Genomic DNA, 22,050 nt, shown 5'->3' with positions numbered 1-22,050 from the left:
AAATAAAACACTTCATGATATCGTAATGCTGTTTTATTATTTTCATTTGCTTAATAAATACACTGTCATGATACAACTTAGCACGTTTGATTGCTTTTGGAGATGAGCCTATTTTGGAGTTGTAGCCCCCCCTGGAGAAAAATCCACCAGCCGTCACTGTTGCACACAGGTATAAATCAATAAGCAAACGCAACAACTGATTTGGTACATAAACATGCATTAGAATGTGATGAGAATGAAAGGTGTAAGAAGGGCAATAAATATGCCACCTGAGTGGATTGTATCAGGGCTTCATGAGCAGGCAATAAAGTGGCACTGGGATGTAATACTTGTTTAACCAACACTGGCAGATGAGCAGACATCTGTTGCTCAAGTAGCTCCAAGAGAGGCCGATGTCTTCATCTTCAAACGATATGTTTAAATCCTTCTCAAAACTGGGCTCTTTTATGATGAGAACTGGCTGTTTTACATGTATCTGTGTGTGACATTAGGGTTTAAATAGAAGATCGAAATGTTAATGTAGTGGGATTTAGGGCAAGTGGTTTCCCCTCTGCCCCAAATCYACCGACCTTGACCAGGAATAACACCACTGTTGCCACAGAAAGCGCTGTGGGACCTGTGTATTTCCAGCCCATGCAATATTCATGTCCCACATATATCTCCATTGCTGACTAAATTCTATCTGAGGGCAATGCTCGATACACATTCAGTGTGACCTTAATCATTAGCTGGAAAGGTTAACTGTCATTGAACACCTTTGGATATTCCATTAGAACTCTATTTCTCTGGCTCTGTGGCCTCAGAGAAGCCCACACCCTCTACCGAGCACTCAGACAGCCTATTACCACCGTCCTGCCTGCACTGGCTCAGGCTCCCCCTCAGCAGACCTCACTCAATTTTATGCAGCTGTGAACACGCCATTATAGCCAATATGCTTAATGCTAGACTAATGCTAAAATGCATTTCCTTCCACCGCATCTAGGAGCCCAAAGCAAATTGGTGCTCAATGTGGGGAGCTAAAAGCTCAAAGCTAAAAGAACATATAAACTTAGCACAAAAAGTGAGGAAATTAGTGTTTGGCAGWTTATTTCTTTGTTGTGACAATGCTTCTTGGCAAYAAATCTTATAGCGTTGTTAATTTCTATTTTAAATGGTGCCACATTTCTAAGAAACAAGCATTTGTGGGACAAGCAGTAGAGCTGAGTATGTGAGTTGCACACATAAAAAATGATCTCATGCACTCTTAAAAAATATCCAACGTGTCCAATACGTGAGGCAACACAACAGCCTTACATCATGATAAAAACTCCATGTCGTCTCTTTTAAACAGTTTACTGAGAGATCACCTCACCTGTTGTGTTAATATCTTAACTTCAACTCATGGCTTTCTTAGAGGACCCTAAATCTATTTAATTAAGACAATTCATTCCCACAGACCAGAGGAAATTCTGCTGGCTCAGCATCTCACAAACAAAGTTGATGTTTTTTGAATGAGTTGTAATTGACGCCACCTCAGAGTAGTTCTCCTTCACCTCTGTTTCAGACAACAAATGGCTTCATTCATCATTTAAAGAGTTTGACTGATGCATATATTATTAATGTCCTCTACTTTGTTTTCTCTGTTGACTGAAATATTACTCTAAGTGGAGTGCTGTTTACCTTTGAATGTTTTCAGTCGTGGAGAATAAACTCAATTTCTTATATTTATATCTGTCCTAAAGGATTTATATCTATTTGTTTTAGCTGAACAACAAATTGTTGCAACATCTTTAAATTGTATTTGGCAAAACTTCATCAAAATGTTACAAACTGCTGAAATAGGGAGTTGTTTAATTTCAATTTTCTTTTTTTGTTTTCTTTTTACAGTTATAAATCTATGTAGATTTTAAATTGATGTCGTTTATTTCAGTAATGAGACTTGACTCTGTTAATTTTCAATTAATAAAAATGGTACAGGAAGTAGTTTCAAAAGTGCTTTAAACTTGATAAGGTGAACTAATTATAGTTGGAGAAAAAAAAGGTAAATATTTACAGTATGTGTAGAAAACATTTCTGCCATTCTATTCACTGTACCAAAGTTTCTTTTCTTCAGTCACTTTTTAAAATGACTTCTTATGTTTTCCCCAGCTATTATGAACTCTTTTCCTTCARCTACAGGGCCATCAATTATTTCCAAATCCTTTCTTTTGCATTATAATACTAATTAGTACTGTAGTACTCAGAGATGGTAATAAAAATACTTTAATTATTCACCATCCAACTTTTCRTGATTATTTCTAATCCCCGGTAGTTGTAATTTCTCCCGGCATTAGACATGCTGCTCACAGCTTCAACTTCTGGGTCACACAGTGAGGATAAGAGCGAGATCAATGCTCCTCACAGCTTCTAGCTAAATAAGACTCAACAGGCAAAACACAACTGTAATCAACCTTCCTTATTCCTGAACTCCTTTTTAGGTGAAACCAAGCCTCCRTGGCTCCGTCCCAACTGCTTGACAATGCTGATAAATAAAACTTCCCGTCCTCTACAGACCTGAGTTTCTCTTTCTAACGCCGTAATATCCGAACATAGAAACTACGTGAACTAAAAGCCTATCTGAAGCCAGTCCTCTGTCTGAGTGCAAAAATATAATGGGTTTTGCCAGACAGGACAGGTCCTCTGTGAGCACATCCTGCCRTTAATTAAAGTGAAAACCTAATGAGGTGGATGAAAATAGAATATATGCTCCCACATGGTGAACTCTCACAAAAACCCTACAAAAAAGCTGTTTTAAACAAAAAGAAAATGCATTTTATGTAGGTTTAAAAGTATTAAAAGATAAACACGATAAGATGGGAGTGTTTTTAAGTTTGTTTAAGAGGAATAATTTATAAAATACGGAGCACGATAAGGCCGATAATTAACATAATCATTTGTGTGAATGTTCTTTAAACAGGCAGCACTAGATGTGTGATTACACAGTCTGCATGCTGAATATTAAGTGTGTTTTATACTACGTCTTGTGCTTATTTAAACTCACATTTTTTACAAATTCAACTGCCGTGGAAATAGATGTTTGGCCGCCTCACAAATCTGTGACGGCTGGTCATTACGCCACAGAGATGCTTGGACAAGGAAGAACAGAAAAATGTTAAAATTCTTTAAAATCCCAAACGTTCATTACATAAAATAAGAGCTGAATGTGTCCTGAAATGTCAGGATGTTCTTGGGTCGGCTCCCAAAACGTGGGACTCGTGCTGTTTTTATCATCTGTAGTTTTGTAAAGAAATTAAGGCACCTCTAATCATCTCAGAAAGACATGAGACTTCATTATTTTCTGCTTAGAGAGACAAAAACCTGAGTTTAACTTTCTTAGCTAGGCGCGGAACAAGCAACGCAGCACCTCCTACGCACTAAAGTCAATTTGATACAGCATCTGTTGTGCATGATGATAAATAAGCTTGATCAAGGTGTCGGTGACAGAAGAATCCTCCCATTACTGCTGACGGATGGGCGAGCTCCAAGTTTATATTCCTGAGCAAACAGAAAACTTTTTATTTTTTTCCCCACGCTGCATTAAATAAATAAAAAAATTTTCAAATCAGGCGACTTAATTCTGCCACGGTACACAAACACGAGCTGTCAGATGATCTGCACCTATGCTAATGAAAAGTTATCAGCCAATCATACTTGCTAATTGAGTTCAGAGAGCATCACCGATAATCATCGTGATCCATTTGCATACTGGTGCTGAATAGCTGCCGTATCAGCCTGTGCTGAGAGATAATGCAAGGTCAAAAACCTTCATTATTACACCAATTAATTAAATTAGATTAAGTCATTTCAGACACTTGATCTAATATTAAGATCAACTTATCCGAGAACATATTTTAGCTCATTTCCTGCAGTATTAGAAGAACTCTGACACAAGCAGAGCTGGTAGGCAGTTATGGCTTTTAACACACACCGCAGACATGAAAGAAAACTTTAATGACTCAAAAACACCAGATGACTTTCAGCTGTGGTAGATCATGCTGCAACACTAAAAACACATTTATTTTAAGATTTTTATTTTTATTTTTTAGAAATTAAACCAACATCATGGGGCAGCAAAGTCGATGATGTAATTTTGTTTGAGAACTTTAAAAAGTTATTTTTTTTATTTGATTTTAATAGGATTACATGTAGTTTTATGTGCTTCCTATAGCCACCAATCTGGAGAATGCTTTAGTAAATCAATAGGCAATATTTGCTAATGAGCATTAAGTACAAAGTACATATGCTGAGACTGATATCTGTTTTGAATCATAAATTAACAGGGGTCNGATTACATGTAGTTTTATGTGCTTCCTATAGCCACCAATCTGGTAGCTGCTTTAGTAAATCAATAGGCAATATTTGCTAATGAGCATTAAGTACAAAGTACATATGCTGAGACTGATATCTGTTTTGAATCATAAATTAACAGGGGTCCACCAAAAATGTGATTCACATCAGAATCATGATTCTCATTTACAACAGTTCATAATCAATTTAAAATGTTGCAAAATCGAAAAAATTAACAAAAAACAGCAAATCCCATGGCTGTCACTTTCCATTTTGTAAATATGTGGGAAATCCAGCAGGTTCTGGAACGTATGCATGAGCAGAAAGCAACGCAACAAAGAGGAAACTACAAAAACGAAGGAAAGACATTCGACCGGCCCCATCTTCGTTGAAAGCAAAGATTTGGGTTCATTTTGGTTTTTACCAAATGAGTCAGATTTTGACCTATGCTTCACTGTGTGCAAGTTATCAAAATGAAAAAGAAGAACTTTGGGAACACGACAAATGGGCTCACATTATCAGTTTAAAAAATAGATTTTGAATTGAATAGTGGCCCCAAAAATAAGATTTAAATCAAATTGTGAGATAGTAAAACATTCCCACCTCTATAAATGAAGTATTGGACTGTATATATTATACTGTAATAACAGACTAGACGATGGAATTAGAAGAAAAGCTGGGGCGTAAAGGTACCTGATGGCTGAACGATGCTGTAGCTCAGTGAAAGCATCAGGTCATGTGATGTCAGCGTCAGAGATGGAGGTAACATTTTACTTGCCCAAAAATACAAAGATCTAAATTATTAAAACAATAAAAAAAAACAATGCTTTAATCCCTTGTAGTATACAGTACAGTATCTGTGATGAGGTGAATGAATTACTAATGAAGTAATGCAGACTGACTTACTCAGAGCTCCAAAAACCAGATAGCAAAAACTAAAAAAAACTTTCTGCACAGGAATCAAACAGTAGTGTCAAAGTTCAGGCTGAACATTTAATGAAACAGTGACTGATTACAAAAAGGGGAGAAAAAAAAGCTATATGAAGCAATTATTGTCAAATGAATTCCAGCAGGTCAAACCTTTAGCCCCTTTTCATAATTAAAACTTTTATTACATGTGGAAAATTTTTAAAAAAAGAGAAGATAAACTTTTGACTTTCTGGACTCAGGCAAAGTTGAGCTCTGACAGTCATTTGATCGAGATATTACTGAGTTTAAACAATCAGCCTGCATGAAATGGTTATGTAGGCCTTTAGCGTATTAGAAAACTAATATTAATGCGACGGGTGCCCTTTTAATCACTGCTGATTGCTGTGTGCATCAATGCTTATTTGAATTCCAAATTAAAAGCACATCAGATATGCAGCCGTAAAACGGGGCCATTCCGTTTGACGAACTGCTGATCTAAAAAAGCAACGGCGTGAAGGAAGGATTCAGCCGACGCGCTGCAAGAATGTCAGCTACACTCAGACTACAGAAACACAAATACGCTGCAATGTTTACGTTAGATTTCCATTCATGTTTTATATACGCGAGAAGAAAAAATCTCAGTTTTCCTGTTCACTTGTGTGAAAACTCAAGAGGCCATACCTGCTGAGGTTCTCCTTGGAGGTGACGAGGATGGGTAAGAYTAGGAATGAGAACATCTGAGGTACAGCACAGGTAGAGAGGCCAGACTGACATGGTTTGGACATGTCCAGAGCAGGGATAGTGTTTATGTTGGTAGAAGGATGTTAGAGATGCAGCTGCCAGGAAAAAATAAACAACAAAGATCTCTGTGCAACCGAACACAACCCCAAAATTAGGGTTGGGCAGTTTTGCGTTTATAAGGTATTACCGGGAGCTTGCGGGGTAACTCAGCTGCTCTGAGGAGTTGCTGTCAATCATTTGCTGATGAGAGCGGAAGGAAAGAAATACTTCCAAGTATGTCTTTTAAGGTTTTTAAGTTAGAAACAATCTGACTCCTACCATGGTTGTATCTACGCTGCTGCATACTTTTAGCCAGTCTTTGTGCTGATAAAGTTTGTAGTTATTTCTTCCTCTGGAGCAAGGAAGTCCCGAAGGTGTCTGTCAGCACTACACTGGCCCACCTTCWCAGGAGTTAACGCTTAACGCTTCTGTCACTACCTCGCTCAGAGTTTAAGAGGCACAACTGACGGGGGTGTCTATGCCCCCCCCTCCTCCTCCATTTGTCTTCTGAATGAGTTGAGGTGCTCAGAAAACGTCAGTAACGTTATGAGGCGTCTTCTGAACAAGTCTAGAATATTARTGCCCCAGTTCTCATAGCAGCCTTGTGGAAARTTGGCGCATTACRTGATTAATACCATCATACTTTTAAATACTGTCACTATATTTTAATACTGAAGTATACCACAACACCATCATACTGCCCAAGCCTATCCAAAAAGTATAACTGCTACAAGAGATGCAGAAGATCTATCAGATTAAATGTAGTTATACTTGTGCACACATCAAAATGGTAAAAACTGTGTGCATCTCCAGTTTCATAAGTATGAGTCGCTCAAATTTGAGCAATTATTGTACATTTATTCATTGAGTTTATGCAAAAACCACAAGAGCTACAGAAACAAAATATAAGAGATAAATATTAAGACATTTTTAGCCCAGTATGTGAGACTATTGCTGTTTTGTTGTTTGCTTCCTTTTCTATCGAACCGTATCGAACAGTGCTTTAGGTTCAATACACACTTGTATCGAACAATACAGATTTTTAATATTTACTTTATCAACTTGTCTTCTGAAGATGCTTTGTGTTGAACGATCAGTGGATCTGTGTTCGACTGCTCCACCTAGGCTGCATTTTTTAGCGCAGATCCACTGAGAAACTTGCTGTTTCAGCAAAATTTTATTTAAAAACTGTACTTTTGAGATTAAACAAATGTTCGTGATTAATTTAAATAAATTACAAGTTAAAAAGGGGCATGGAAATTTCTCTTTTTTGTATCGAAAAAATATCGAACACTGAGACTAAATTATCGAACCGAACCGTGAATTTTTTGTATCGTTGYACCCCTATATGTATGATATATCAAGCCTGTGATGAGCTGACGCTGCCCCTGAAGAAAACTAATGAGTAAATGTGACCTGGCTTGCCAGTATACGCAGTGAGAGAGTGGGGGGGACAGTCTGAAGGCAAGCAGTGAAGGACGATGCAGTAAAATTCTCCCATATCAAACTGAATCAAGACATATGGGGTTATTTTTATGAGAAAGCTCTCCTAACTATGTAATTTTGACAAAAAAAATATCTTTGATAGTTTATAGAAAGACAAAAAACTATTTCTAATAAAAATGGGACAACTATAACTAGAAAATTTAACTGTTACCTTCAAAATGTGTTGAGTCAAGTTATGAAACCACATATTTATATATATATTTTTACCAGAGTTAATAACGATCTTTGTTGTTAATGAGAGTAAGGTGTAATGTTATCGGCATGAGAGAACACATTTGTTAAATATCAGTAATTACGCTTCATCCAACATAATTTTTACACAATCTGTTAATTAAGTGTTTTGGTTGCTGCTGCTTGAAAGCTTTGCCAAACAGGTGGTAGAGCAGAAGATTACAAGAAAACCTCGCAGGCAGAGCTGAAATTTATGCCTCAGATATATGTCAGAGTGGATGTAATCAACCTTTCCACTGACCTAAGCAAGAGGGCTCGTTTCCTGTCATTTTAGCGAACGTGTGCGAGTTGATCTCTTTCGCCAATTAGCTGTCGCCGTTAAGGCACGGCCAGTTGGCGTGAGGGGAAATGGCAGTTGGTAGCAAACCATACTGATGCTCCTGTCAGGAGGGCAATTAGAACCCATAAATCAGTCTGCAACCTGGAGGAAGTTGGAGCTGATGGGTAGAGAAGGAGTAGGAGGTGATGCCCATCTCATTAGCGGTGCTATCACAACGTGTGGACATGAAAGAGCTATCAGCTTGGAATCTCTGTGCTAAATGCAGCACGTGTGAATTGTCCAGAAACAACACTCTGTGGTTAAGACTGAGTGACCAAACGTGGACCTTAAGTGTTTTAATATTTTTTTTCACCAGAAAAACAAACTAATTAACTTCACATATAAAGCCTAACTTGAAACTCAGATGAGTTTTTAAATTGTGTTACAACAGGGCTATTCAACTGGCAGCCCATGGGCCAGATGACTTCTGTCTGGCCAGCCAATGGTCATCATCACCATTAATCCATCATAGGGCTGAACAATTAATCTCATTTGTGATTATCTCACAATACGTTAAAACAAGGTTTTCTATAGGCTGCAATTTGACTGGTCATGTGACTTGGGAGTGAGCCGAGCGGAGCAGTGTTTCTAACTTAGCGACATTGTTGCTAGACCTAGCAGCTTTTCAGACCCCTCTAGTGCCTCTTTTTTTCCCCTAAAAGCAACTAGCAAAAAATCTGGCGACTATTCCTCATGTTTTTGGAGACTTTTAGGAGCTTTGGTGACAGCACTTTTCTCCTTTTCTACCTCATGAGTGGTGCCGTGAGCCCCTCCCCCTTCCTAAAGCAGTCCGACTGAAGCCTCATGCAGCAGCGTGCACACACACACACACACACATAGCTGCAATCAGCTGAGAGGAGAGAGCTGCAAATGAATCTTGCCACTGCTCTTGCCTTGTTTCTAAAGTGGGAAATAATATTTAATATAATGTGTTTTTCTCTGGTATTTTCTCTGTAAAATAATGCCCCGTTTCCATTAGTACCTACTTAGCACGACTCAGCTTGGCTCAGCACGGTTCCATGCCGTTTCCATAAATCTCTGGACCCAGCTGTGTTTGACTCACAGACTCACTTCTTCACCTCGTCCTCCCTGTGCCTCGTGACATCTAACRGTCTGCAAGTTAAATTTAAGATTATCACTAATTTAGTTTATGTAATGTGGATCTAAGCATTAAAGCCATAAAATTATTTTATTTCATTAAGTTTGATTACAGTTTTAAACATATTTAGTGTCTTTCTTTACTTTTTTTCTCTTTAACATCTCTCCTATTGCTCAGATCACAATCATTGGCAAACATGTTAGGTGATGATGTAATCTAGCAACTTGCGTTTGATTTTCCTAGAAAATAACAAGTTGGTTATTCTCTTTATGGTTTTTGCACTTTATTTTTTCATTATGTTACTGGCTGGAAAACAGTACGCTTTATTCTTTTTAAATTTATATATTTTTTTCTATTTATTTATAGACTGTCCTGTGAAGTTCAGACAGTGTTTAGGAAATTCACTTAACATGTTTAATATCGTGTTTCATGAAAAAATGGTGAAATGGTGAAAAGGTAAAGCCACAGATTTGTTTGCTTTATTGTWATCTGTGCTTTAAATAAATCTTACTTTGTTTATCATAAAACAGACTGATTTATTGCTTCTGTTTGAGAAGACGTTTAAAAAATTGCATATTAAATCGCAATAGCAATTTATAGATAAAAAAATCGCAATTAGATTATTTTCCAAAATCGTGCAGCCCTAATCCATCATCATCATCATCAATCCTCTTTCAGTTGTAAATCTGTTTGTTGCCATTAAGTCCCAAGTAAGAGTTTTGATCGGACCTAAAAAGTCCAAAACGACTCGGGCMCATAGACATTGTGTYCGAGCCTGATCCTACCCAACTAAGTGACTCTAAACAGAAGCTCAAACASCAAGTAAAGAGAAGGCTGAAAGCCTGAAGTAAACCCAACATTGATTTTAATTACCAGTAAGCTTTGTTTTTAGACCATTTGAGKTTTTAATGAAATCAGATCGGAGCAKGGCCACGTGTGCATTAGTTGTGCAGTGCACAGCACCTAATATCTGAAACAGATTACTTTTTATTTTACAGTGCGAGGTTCATGTTGTTGAAAATGGTCCAGTCCAACAGATAAGAAGGTTGTTAAATTAGCAAGATGGGCAGTGACRCAATATTTCTAGTTACATACAAGARAATATTGAAATTTACTGTGGTAGKCTTATTAATGTGACACAGAAGCCTAAGCCTGACCCGACCATCAAGCGTAAAACTAGTCCCAAGACCTGGTGGAAGCACAGAAATGTCATCGCTGGCTTACCTTAATGTTGACAGTTTTGACTCTGTTACAACCTTAAATGTGGCACAAAGGACGTCAGGACGTCAGTTGGCTTCAATCATCCTTTACCACCTCGTTCCATTAGATCAAACTGAGGCAACCAGAAGGTGTCTAAGTCTTAGTTTGGTGTCTTTAGTAAAAGTCTACGATGTTTTATTGGGTTTCTTTGGGTGGATGTGAGTGGTAAGGGAGTTGTCCTCTAACCAAAGAGTTGGCGGTTTGATTCCCCACTTTTCAATCATATGACRAAATGTCCCTGGGCAAGATACTGAACCACCTCTAATGTGTGTCCCATCAGTGAATGAATATGATTTAAAGCACTGATTAGTCTCCAAAGGATGATTTGGGACATCTATGGTGTAGTGGTAGAGCAGCCAGCTTGGGACCAGAAAGTCAGGTTTGACTCCCCACCATGCCCACATATTCGTCGTGTCCTTGAGCAAGACACCKAACCCCCAAATGCTCCGCGGGAGCTTACATAGCTGCCCAYTGCTCCACTTGGGTGTTTCTCACGTGTGATGGGTCAAATGAAGAGCACAAATCTCATCATTGTACAGGAAAATGCATTGATGATGAATAAAATACCTTTACCTTTTACCCTTTTGTACATGTTATCTTTGTAGAGACATAGGAGTAGAGTAYTGTGTGAGTGGGTAAATGAGGGCACAGGTTGTAGTGTAAAGTGCTTTGAGTATCCTGGTTGGATAAAAAGGTGTTATACAAGTACAGTCCATTTACCATTTTAATTTAAGTTTTCAGTATGAGGAACAGAAAAGCACCTGATCAAACACACAATGGTGGATGACAGTAACTGAAGGTGTTCAGATAGTTTGTCAWAAAGCCAGCAAGTGTGTCGTTTTTTTGTTTCTTCTTTTCCCTAAAAAGACTTGGGTACGTAGAAGATGAGTCAAGACTTTTCCATGAAATAAACAATAGTTAAACTTTAGCGAGTGAATCTTTGTCACAAACAAGTGCAGCTGAACAAAAGTTCCAGTCAACAGATTCTTCTGAGGCGTCAGAGATGACATGTTGGCCTCCAAACTGCGACAAAGATAACATTTCATACAGTACGATGAAAWGGAAGGGCTGGGAAGTCAGTGACAGTCATCATACCATGTTTGCTGCTCCAGAGGTCCACTGACTATAGGGTGGTTAAATGAACTCRTTAGTCCAGAAAATGCATGTGAAGCCATGCATTTTTGAAGGGTTTAGCGTGGGGCTTTTAAAGGTCAGGACTGCCTTATTTGCTGGCATMGCAGCTCTGTCCAAAGCAGAACAGATGTCATTTGTTTACCTGCAGGGAAACAGAGCAAGCAACATTGATGTCTGCTCCGTTCGTGGCTCAGGTGGCAGATAATGTTTATAGGAAGAGGCGCTCAGAAGAAATCTGGCTCGCAGCAATCGAATGGAGTAATGAAAGCAATAGAATGTAAAGTGAGGGGCAATGCAATCTCTAGTCAAATGTCCTAGCTGGTGATGATGTTGGAATGATTTCGGTGGGACCGGGCAGGGGCTGAAAAATAATCACAGTCAAATAGAGGCTGCTGCAATAAGCAACTGCACCTGCTGTAAACGGCCACTTTCTGCATCAGAACCCTTACAGCTCCAAGCTTCGGGATTTCCAGGTTCTGATTTTTTGTTTGGTTTTGTTTGAAAACAGAGACTTTTAACCTTTTTTCTTAAAAGATATCAGTGGTTCAGACAGGGATAGAATCAACGCATCATGTTTAACTTGATATTACTAAAACAAAATCTGAATTTCTTATTGAAGTGCAGATAACCAAAATGCATCATGAAGAATACAAAAGGAATAAGTGCTCATGCATCGATCGGTGACATTCTTGCTGCCAGCTCCAGATACATTATGACTTCCCCGGCGGGTCAYAAGGAGGTCTCCTTCCATCCAGACATATTGTACAAAAGGCCTCATCTGAGAAGCACAGAAGCTAGATCCTTGACTGTAGCCCAAAATCCCTTAACTGGCTTTTTATGATATGAACTTTGAGTCTTTCTTCCATGCAGTCAAAGTGCAGCCTGCTGGTCCCAGCATGATAAAGCCAAAAGGACCATGTTGTTTTAAAAAGTAAAGATGTAATCTTAAGCTGCTGTCCTTTTGGCACCTAGAAACTCTCTCCATAAAAGGCATGAACAGTGACACAAAGCAGGATCTGAAGGGAATTTAACACCAAAAGATGTTTGACATTTTGATTACATTTTTGAAAGTTTATTACAAGTCAAGTCCTAATTCTCTGGTAATTTTCACAAAAATCATAAAAAAAACCTTTCAGGTTGTTGTAATGTCATTGCTTTACAAAGCACTAAAACCCATCCAGTCACTGCAAGTTTCTTACAAAAGCCCACAAATGGAGGAAATCATCTAAAATACTTTCCTCATTCTAACATAATTTGACATGTAGACAAGGCAMAGCTCTACACTGAACTCCCAAAATGCAACGCAACCCCCCCATAATTTAKTTTTTAACATTTTCAACAAAAATTAAATCAGGCAAGACTCACATTAATAAAACACTGAGCCAGAGYGGAACAACAAGCTAGAAAGTAAAGAGGATGCTGAGACTAAATTTGGAGATTAGACAGCATACACCGGAGCATCTATWATTCATGTGATTGTTTGCGGCTGCGCTGACTGCTCATCTGATTGCTACACCGCTGAGGCCTTGTGCCGATATTTGCATGGAGAGAAAAACATTTGAGAAAAAAAAAAAATCTAACCAACTCTCGTTCCTTAGCAACAACAGAGCGGGGAGTTTCAAGGAACATGGCCTTTTGTGTGTGTGTGTGTGTGTGTGTGTGTGTGCGTGTGTGTGTGTGTGTGTGTGTGTGCGTGTGTGTGTGTGTGAGGGTCCAGCTAATTGTACTTACTTATTTTGCATCATGTTCATTATGATCCAGTCGGAGGGGTAGACGTTTTTCCCAATGAGATCTTTAAACATGATGAATGTTTCCATTAGGAAATCCTGCATGAGAAAAAAAGTTTTCAAAAACAAAATTTGTTTTTTTTTAATCAAAAGGATAAGAGCAAACCTGAAATAAAAGATATATATATATATATTTAAAAAAGGTGGGAGTTTGTGGCCTTCAGGCAGAAACAGCTTTTGATTAGTTTTTAAGGTCAAGGACATGACTGGGAGCTATTTCCTCTTTTTAAAGTTGAACTCAAAATTGATAATCTGGAACATTTTTAAAGTGTAGAAGCGATAATGAAATGAAAATATAATTATTTGACAGGAGCATGATTTATCTAGTAGTTAGAGAACATTACTAAAACAAATATTAGGCCATCAAAGTCAAAATGACTTTTTTTAAGTTGTCCTTTTTTACGAAGTCATGAAAACAGCAGACTTTTCCCTTTGTTTTATATAAACTCTACACATTTAGCTTTCTTTCTTTGCCATTCCCACATTATACAGAGTTCTTTTCAACTCAAGACCAGATAAATACCTTCAGCATAAATATGCATGTAAATCTATTTCTGTCTGGAGTCGTTTACTCCTGGATAAACTAATCCCTGAGCGTTGTGGTTGGTTAACACAAGGAGAAAAAAAAACTGCAGAACAATAAAGTCATTTGGTTCGTATGTAGTTCTGTAATGTATTTATGGCTCACAACTTTCTCGTCAGCTAAAGAAAAAACAATTCTCTGATAAAAAATCAGCTTCTTTGTCGAGATTCTAAAATGGAAATAAATAAGTAGCTGTAAATACATCCTTTACACCAGAGATTCTTAACCTATGGGCCGAGCGCCACCTTGAGGGCCTCAAAAGAACAACAGTTTTTAACTTTGGGCCGCAGAGGGCCGTGGGACCGCACTGATTTTGAAAAACGTGCAATACACTTTCTCACCACTAGTAGCAGTAGTGCGCCTCTCAGATGTTTAACAACTTTTTAATATGTAGAAGAAGAACCTTAGATACCTACCAAAAATGGAAACTTATTTGTACGTATCAAATATATTTTTACAGGTTTTTTGTATTTCAAACATTTACATTAAACATTCTAAATTTTTTCATTGTATGCTGAAAATTTTATTTATTGAACTGTCTATTTTTGTTATTGTTTATGTTAAAAATGTTATTTTTGTGTTGATAAGTTGATAAGGTCTGTTGACTGTCCTTTGTATTTGTTAAAATAACTGTTATGGGCAGGTTACAATATAAAAAATGTTTGTCAATCACATCTTGTGATTATGTGACAGGATTTTTACTTTTAAAATGTAAGTATTTAATTTAGTTATAATGCAAATACAATAAAAATTAAACCAAGATTTAGGATAATTATCATTTTGATCCGTATGGTAATATCTGACTGGGCCTTGTGCCAYTTTATGTTCAATAACTTGGGCCCCAAAGCCAAAAAGGTTAAGAAGCCCTCCTTTACACAACTATGAAGTTCAAAAACCGCTAAAATTTTTATTTATGCTTTCTGATACTTTTAATTTTGCTTCCTTTTTAAAAATCTTTCCAGTATTGTTAAAAAAATGTAGGCTGTCCATATATAATATGAAACCCAATAAAAAAAAGCCTCAACTCAAGGTCTTCTTTATTTATTAATCTCTACCTGAAATACTAAACAGATTCTAGTCCTTCCTTCAAAGCTCCTGATTCACCGGCACTGTGAGTTTCCTTATTGTCGGAGTGGCGTAATAGAATGCTAATCTGGCAGCTGATAGTAGAGGAATGCTGCTTCGAGGGCAGGATTATTCAAAGCTGAAATCCAAAACCGCTGAAATTTATCCCTCCTACGCTACGAGTCGCCTGCAACAAGTGATCCTTTTTCTCAGCTGCAACTAAGCGTATGAGCATAGCGTTTGTGCGGAAGCCCACAGGCAAGGACTCGAAGAAATTCAATTTATATGTTATTAAAAGGAAAATAGGAACTTCGTATAATCTTTGATTTTCAGGAAAGACAAAAGAAAACATGACTTTGAGCAACAAGTGAGGACTCCAGGTTACTATATGAGAATGTAAGGTGTACTCACCACCACATCACTCCTTATCTTGCCAAAGGTGCTGATCAGATGAGCGTAATGATAGTCATCCATCTGTCTCAGTGTAGCAGTCATGCAGGCCACAAAGCTGCCCTGCAGAAGGGAAAGAAGTGCATTCAATAAACAATCTCATTTGAAATCGAGGGCTGAGGACAGAACGGCCGAGCTGATTGGAGACGGAGGCTGAAGCAGGCTTTGGCCTTCCTGGTTTGACAAGGTGGGTGACCTCACTGGGTGGATGATCTCATTAACCATCAACTCCCCTGCTCTTTGTCTTCCCTGATTAAAACAACCCCCCGTGAGCTACCCAAAGTGCTGTTTTTGCCCCGCAGCGCGCCGTCCTGGCTCTGGTTCCAGGAGCAGAGTGTAAATTTGCTGCCAAGGCAAAGTAAGAGAAAGCCAATGTGTGGCTGGCTGGGTGCAAAGAGGTTGCTACTGCCTGTCTGTTGTCATTTCTTTGACACAAATGGACAAAGACTGATGCTTTCAGGATTTAAAAAAAAAGAGTGATAACGACTGAGAGTGTAAGCAAATTTATCGGAGGAGCTTGTCCTGACCATTAGCGTAACAAGAGGATGAGACACTGCAAGAAATTCAGTCGTGAGTAATTACTCGGGAGATTTATGCAGAGAATCAAGATAATCAGCTAGCAAGAGACAATTACAGGAACAAAAAGAAAAGCAGAGAGGTAGTTGGAGAAAAGACGTTATTTGCTAATAACTGAAAAAAGATGCAGGAGTAATTAAAAATATGTATAAAAGATAAGTTACATAATTAACCGTAATGTTTTTTTAAGAAAAAGATCATACTGTTCTCATCTTTCCCTAAGAAGTTTTACAATTCGCAAAACTTAATTTGTAACTAAAGCCAAACTAAAACATTGTTGGATTCATTAAAAGTCATTCAAGTACTTGAACGACTTCTGGACTTTTTAAATTAGTAAAAAGTCCAGCAACCCTTGAAGGTAAACGTATCGCCTGCTGTCTTTCATGCCAAAAACATTACTGCTCCACCGTTGCCATTCAGCAGAAAAGATATGTTTTCTGACAAGGTGATAGTGAAGCTGTTTTTGTAGGAAAAACAAGAAAATATCAAACTCTGATGCACGCAAGATTTCTGACTCGCATTTTGATGTCAAAATGTTTCATGGAAAAGGTTACCGAACATCTAAAGAGACAGTATCAGAAAATCAAGCTGGAGTTTTAATTTGTGTTTATTATGAATATTACACACAGCATATTAACGCAAAGTCACCAACACATTCTCTGGAATATAATATAAAATATGTAAAGTCAGCAAACAAGCAGTTTTCTCACACTTCTTACTCTCCTAACAAAAGGAAAGAAGATCCCAAATCTCAAGGATCCAGATAACCTCCTGCACTGTATCACTGAGGCTGGGTGGATTTTACAGCCAGAGCAGCATTATTCAAAGACTTGGGAGCCACTTTATTAATAAAAGGAACAAGGTCTTCAAAGCAGCCAACAATCTTAAGAAGTCACTGGCGACTTCTGCAGCAACCACCCAGAACAGAGGGGAGCTACATTAGCTGAAGGGTATCCCACTTTTGCTCAATCCTCTCTATTCCTTCAACCATGAACGCATCCCCGAGATTAAAAGCCGTTGGCAAACTTTACTCGTTGTAAGGGACTTGCCAAAAGGCTCCAAGGCAGAATACAGTAGCATAAGTCCCTTAAGCTTATTCGCGAATTTCAATCAAGGCTGCCAGCAGAGAATAGATACTTTAACAGATGTTATTTTATTCTTGTAGCACAGTGAGAGGGTTCAATGTGAACTTGATGCTGGAGGCATTGGTGTCAACTCCTGATAAAGTAAATACAAATAAACTTTCGCAAATATTCACATAGTTTGCTGCAGCTATTAGTGTATGTGGCACAACAGTAGGTATGGTTGGCCAGTTCCGTTAAAAGGACACAATGTGTTTGGAGGAAACCAGAAAAACTCTGATGTACTTAAAGCCAGGCTGTCCTCTCACGGCTCATCCTCTCACTTTTCCTATACCTGCCGTGCTACCATGACAACTCTTTCATCCCCCCATTTTTTTAAACAGGTGGGAGGTGAAGGATGAAAGGTAGGTCGTACAAAGCCGTCTTGGGGAAAGAAAAATTTGAAAACTAATAAAAGAAATAGATATGGGATCCATCAATTCTGTCTTTCATTTAGTGAAGATGGCATGTGAGGGACGGAAGCAACAAAGGGTAGTTGTTGAGGAAAACCAGCAGAAATATTACTTCAGCCGCCTACACGGTTGGAGGGACAATGGCTCAGTGGTTAGCACTGATGCCTCACAGCCAGAAGGTCCAGGGTTCAATCGCCGTTTTGGACTTGGAGTCTTCCTGTGCAGAGTTTGCTTGTTCTCCTTGTRCTTGTGTGGGTTTTCTCCGGGTACTTCGGTTCTCTTTCAAACCTCAGTATTCAGAGAACCTGGGTTAGCTCCATAACCTTAAGTTTTCCTGACAGACTAAAAACATTTATAGGTTGCTTTCAGGTCAAGTCCCCCCTTACAAAACAGATCTGTGATCTCAATGAGGTTCGCCTGGTTAACTAAAGGCTAATAAACAAAGAGAACATACACAGCTAAACAAAAAAAATGAAGCATGACGCAAGAAACATAAATAGAGAGAACTCCTGCATGTAAGTACAAGTAATCTTTAAGTGTCTGAATTGCATTTGGCACTAAACTCACAAACATTTAAACTAATAGAGCTACTACTGTGGAGAAAAAAACACTAAAAGAGCAAAATAAAAAAAATGAATTAATCATCATAATTTGATGACCACTAACAGGGCTATCGTCAATCTTCTGCTGAAACAATTTCTGTAGATAAACAGCAAAGAAAAAAAAAGTTTGCTCTTGATATCAATCATCGGGTTGAGACGCTGCAGATTTCCCAAACCCCTCGACTCAATTTCCATCTTGTGCGCAATGATAAACCAGAGCAAATTTTTGTTGACATGAAAAATCTGTGATTGGGGGGCAGTGCTAGATGCATTCTAGTTCCCTTCTCTCACAAAGTTTGTCTTACCTGCACCTGACAGGAGAGGGAAAATAAAAGAAATGACGTTTGCTCTTGGTGTGAAGACTTTCTGCCTTGGTGCAGCATTTTTTTAAGCCAGTAGTATTGTTTTAATTAAGCCAGCAGGGAAATGGCACATCACTCTATAGTGAGCCATGTCCTGAACCTCACCACGTATTTGAAGAGAAGAAAAATGACATGGAAGTGGAGAGAGAAGAAGAAGAACAGGAAGGTTTGATGAGCAAATAGAGTCAAAATGACTTCCCTATTCTCTCTATTAACACTCAGCCTAATGCAGTACAAATTTGCTGGCTCATTACAATGAAAATTAAACAAACAACATGCAAAGAMATTTAAATTGAGGATGGAGACACTTTTTGTGTAAACAGAGATAATGCTGTGCACAGCATTTTTTTTAATGAAAACGAGACAACCAGCAGATTTTTAAGCAAAACTTTAACCCTTGTTGCTGAAAAAAGTTTTTATCATGACTGCATCTGCAACATCCCCACAGACGATTATAAAAAATGGATGAAATTGCAAAATTTTAGAAAAACATGGTTATTAATAAATGTGTCCAACTAGACTTTTGCCTTTTTTGTTACATTTAAAACGCTATAAATAAAAAATAAGTTACTTACTATTATTTAAAGTGCAAGTGGCATCAAAATTTTGTAACAAATATGAATGTATTATTGGAAAGACAACATTGAGAACATATTGCAAAAAAATTATAATAATTCACACCACTGAGATGAATAGTTGTTGAGATATTTGCATGTGAAGTAACAGGAAGTGATGTCAAAGGGGAATGTCTGCATGTGAACAGAGCGATGCTGCAACAGCCAACAACTCAGACTATAGAGAAGAATCTGATGTTTCTTTAGATTATTTTGAGTCACTACCAGAGAGATAATGTTCAAATATTGTTTCAACAAACAAAGACCAGAGAGTTTTCTTTCTTAAAGGGTTCCCCTTTSATATCACTTCCTGTTTCATTGTGGTAGACAAAAGTTCAAAAGAAAATATGCGTTAAGTGACAAAACGAGTAAAATGATGTGTATTATGTCAAATTTATTAAATATAAAGATGTTTTCTCTGACTTTTTGTATTTAAATCCATGTCACAGGAACTTCGAGATGGAAAAACAAGTCACCGCTAAGAAGTACAATTAATTAAAACTTTAGATATCCAGAGAAAACAACAGCAGCATTACCATCTTATGTTATGAGAATTTTTTTTAAAAATAACATTTTTCGAGCTTAGAGACTAAATGAAACTATTAAACTCACACATGCATACGCAAATGGAAGAAGCAAAGTACAGAACGGCAGTGGTTTTAACATTTTTACACTGGCTTGTTAAAACCAGGCTGAGCTGACACGTACACCGCACTGCACTCGACCACTTCTGCATGATTCAGCAGGCCAACCTGGCTCCAACACRAGGCAGACAACCAGGATTCTCTTCCAGTTGGAATGAGTGTGGAAACTGTTAAAAGGCCGAGTGAAAGCGTCGAGTTTTCATTTTATGGTAGTAGTTACTGTTATCCATCATGTTCCATCGAACCCTGTGAACATCACACAACACTTCCACACGTTATTACACCATGGCATCACACTTGCTTGAGCCAAACATTTAATTTATACAGAGGACTGCAGCAGCCATTGAGTGAAGGACACTTTGTTTCACTGGGAAGCTCTCTGTGCCCCGTGCCAAGCATGCATCATCCACTGAAGGGGAAAAAGATGTTACTGACCAGCGTGGCAGATTGGGTGGATGTACTAGAGCATGATGGGGACTGTGAGGGTCAATAATGTGCTGAATTGTCTTGATACTCTGGGTCAGAACCATCATACAATATTCTAGATGAATGCMGTCGAAATCGACCCTTCAGAAGTCACCGTGCAAAATCCTAAACTGGGCACGTACTGATGAAGACTTTGTTTTGTCTTCTATACTGATCCTGGTTAGTATAAGTGGAGGGTCTACCAATATATATTATGAATATACAACCTATAAAGTACAAAATTCTATTTCATGTACTTGGTACCTCAGAGTCTCAACAGTGCAATAAGAAAAAAAAATATTTTCTTTATATGTTTCTATCAACTAGATGAAAAAAGCCAAGTATTTCTTCTGACCTTCAACATTACACAGTCTAAGTATTAAGAAAAGTTTATAGATTTTTTTCCTGAAAAGTAGCACAATTCAGTATTTTCACATAAAGTAACTCGTCACATTGAAGTAGTCTCAAGTGGTATGTGGAAAAATAGGCAGCTATTTGGTTAAAACGTTTGCAACAATTGCATTGATTTGTCAAAATATAGTTCTTATAGATATAGAAATATCTGAAACATAATATGAAAGAATTATTTTGAAGCACTTTTAGAGCAGTAGGAACAACAACAAAAAATGATTTTGAGCAGAAAAACCTTCGATTTTTGTCATTTTCCCTGAGAACTAGCAAAGTTTTTTTCTTCTAAGATGGTAAATTTTAATATCAAAATATTGAGATTTTCTCTTGTAAATGGCAGTAAACACACTGTCTTTATAATACCTTAAAACTAGAATTCAGATCGAATATCAAGAATTTATCATAATTAAGAAGACAAATCAATGCATTTGGAWTCGCTCATGATATTAAGATGATCTAAGTCAAAAGTGATCAAACTGGGGTCTGTGAGCTGTAGCTTGGGGGTCCTCAAAAGAAATTACAATAAATTACTAATTATGTCATTTCAATTTAAAAAGTGCACCTATGCACTTAAGAGTGTATYCACACTAGGAAAGTCCTTTGGTCCATTTGTTTGGTCCGAACCAAATAGCAGACTTGCTTTTTTTTTTCCTTTGGTGCAGTTTGCATTCACATTGTGCTTTTTGCAAGTGGACTATAATTTATAAACAAAGCCATGCAGGTGACGGTCATTGCTCCCATTGGACAGAAATGACGGGGGTGGGACAGAGCACAGACCAGGAAATAAAGATGGTGCTGTTAATACAGCTGACTTTTAAGAATTTCAAGAGCAGCTCATTCAGTCGTGGTTTTGCAATGATATAATTTTGGGACAGCGTCGTCAAATACGTGCCGCAACCTAAACGAGATGAGATGCTCCCCGTTCCMTGACCCACAATGGCTCATTGTTTGTAGTGTAGCATTAGCAACACTGAAGGGATAATACTGCTTAGCTCCGGTGGCCCATGAAGTTCAAAAAGACGCATGTTTCCTGTTGTTGGTTTGGTTCAAGGCCGGTCTGTATTCACACAAGAAGTGAACCATACCAGAATTTGTTTGGATGTGGACTGAGACCACCTCAGAAATGGGTCTCGGTCCGGTTGTTTGATCCGCACCAGAGTTCACATGAGTGTATTCACACCTGCACAAAAGGTCCGGACCAACATTGGAAACAAACTCTGGTTTGTTTAAAGCGGAGCAAATTATCAGGTCTGAATACGACCTAAGAATAGTTCACAGATAAAGCTTGAAGGCATAAAATAGTCAGAGTAATTCCCAGAGCCCATCTTCATTATGGGTAGAATTCAGATTCTAAATACAGTGGTTTGCAAAAGTATTCATACCCCTTGAACTTTTCCATATTTTGTCACATTACAAC

The 22,050-nt window shown here is 38.0% G+C and overlaps 1 protein-coding gene across 1 annotated transcript in view; it reads right to left on the bottom strand.

Moving 5' to 3' along the window:
- The window catches only part of dock1 (dedicator of cytokinesis 1), a 242,473-nt gene that overhangs the window by 73,723 nt on the left and 146,700 nt on the right, over window positions 1-22,050 (bottom strand). Inside the window, exons 28-29 of the mRNA XM_014007051.1 lie at window positions 15,390-15,491; window positions 13,275-13,369 (exon numbers count right to left, since the gene is read on the bottom strand). Of these exons, the coding sequence (XP_013862505.1) occupies window positions 13,275-13,369; window positions 15,390-15,491 (197 nt within the window). The remainder of the gene's footprint in view (window positions 1-13,274; window positions 13,370-15,389; window positions 15,492-22,050) is intronic.

This window comes from Austrofundulus limnaeus, unplaced genomic scaffold (genome assembly GCF_001266775.1).
Source record: "Austrofundulus limnaeus strain Quisiro unplaced genomic scaffold, Austrofundulus_limnaeus-1.0 Scaffold39, whole genome shotgun sequence".
NCBI lineage: Eukaryota > Metazoa > Chordata > Actinopteri > Cyprinodontiformes > Rivulidae > Austrofundulus > Austrofundulus limnaeus.
The sequence above is the reverse complement of the archived record's forward strand: the minus strand, read 5'-3'. Positions and strand labels throughout refer to the sequence as shown.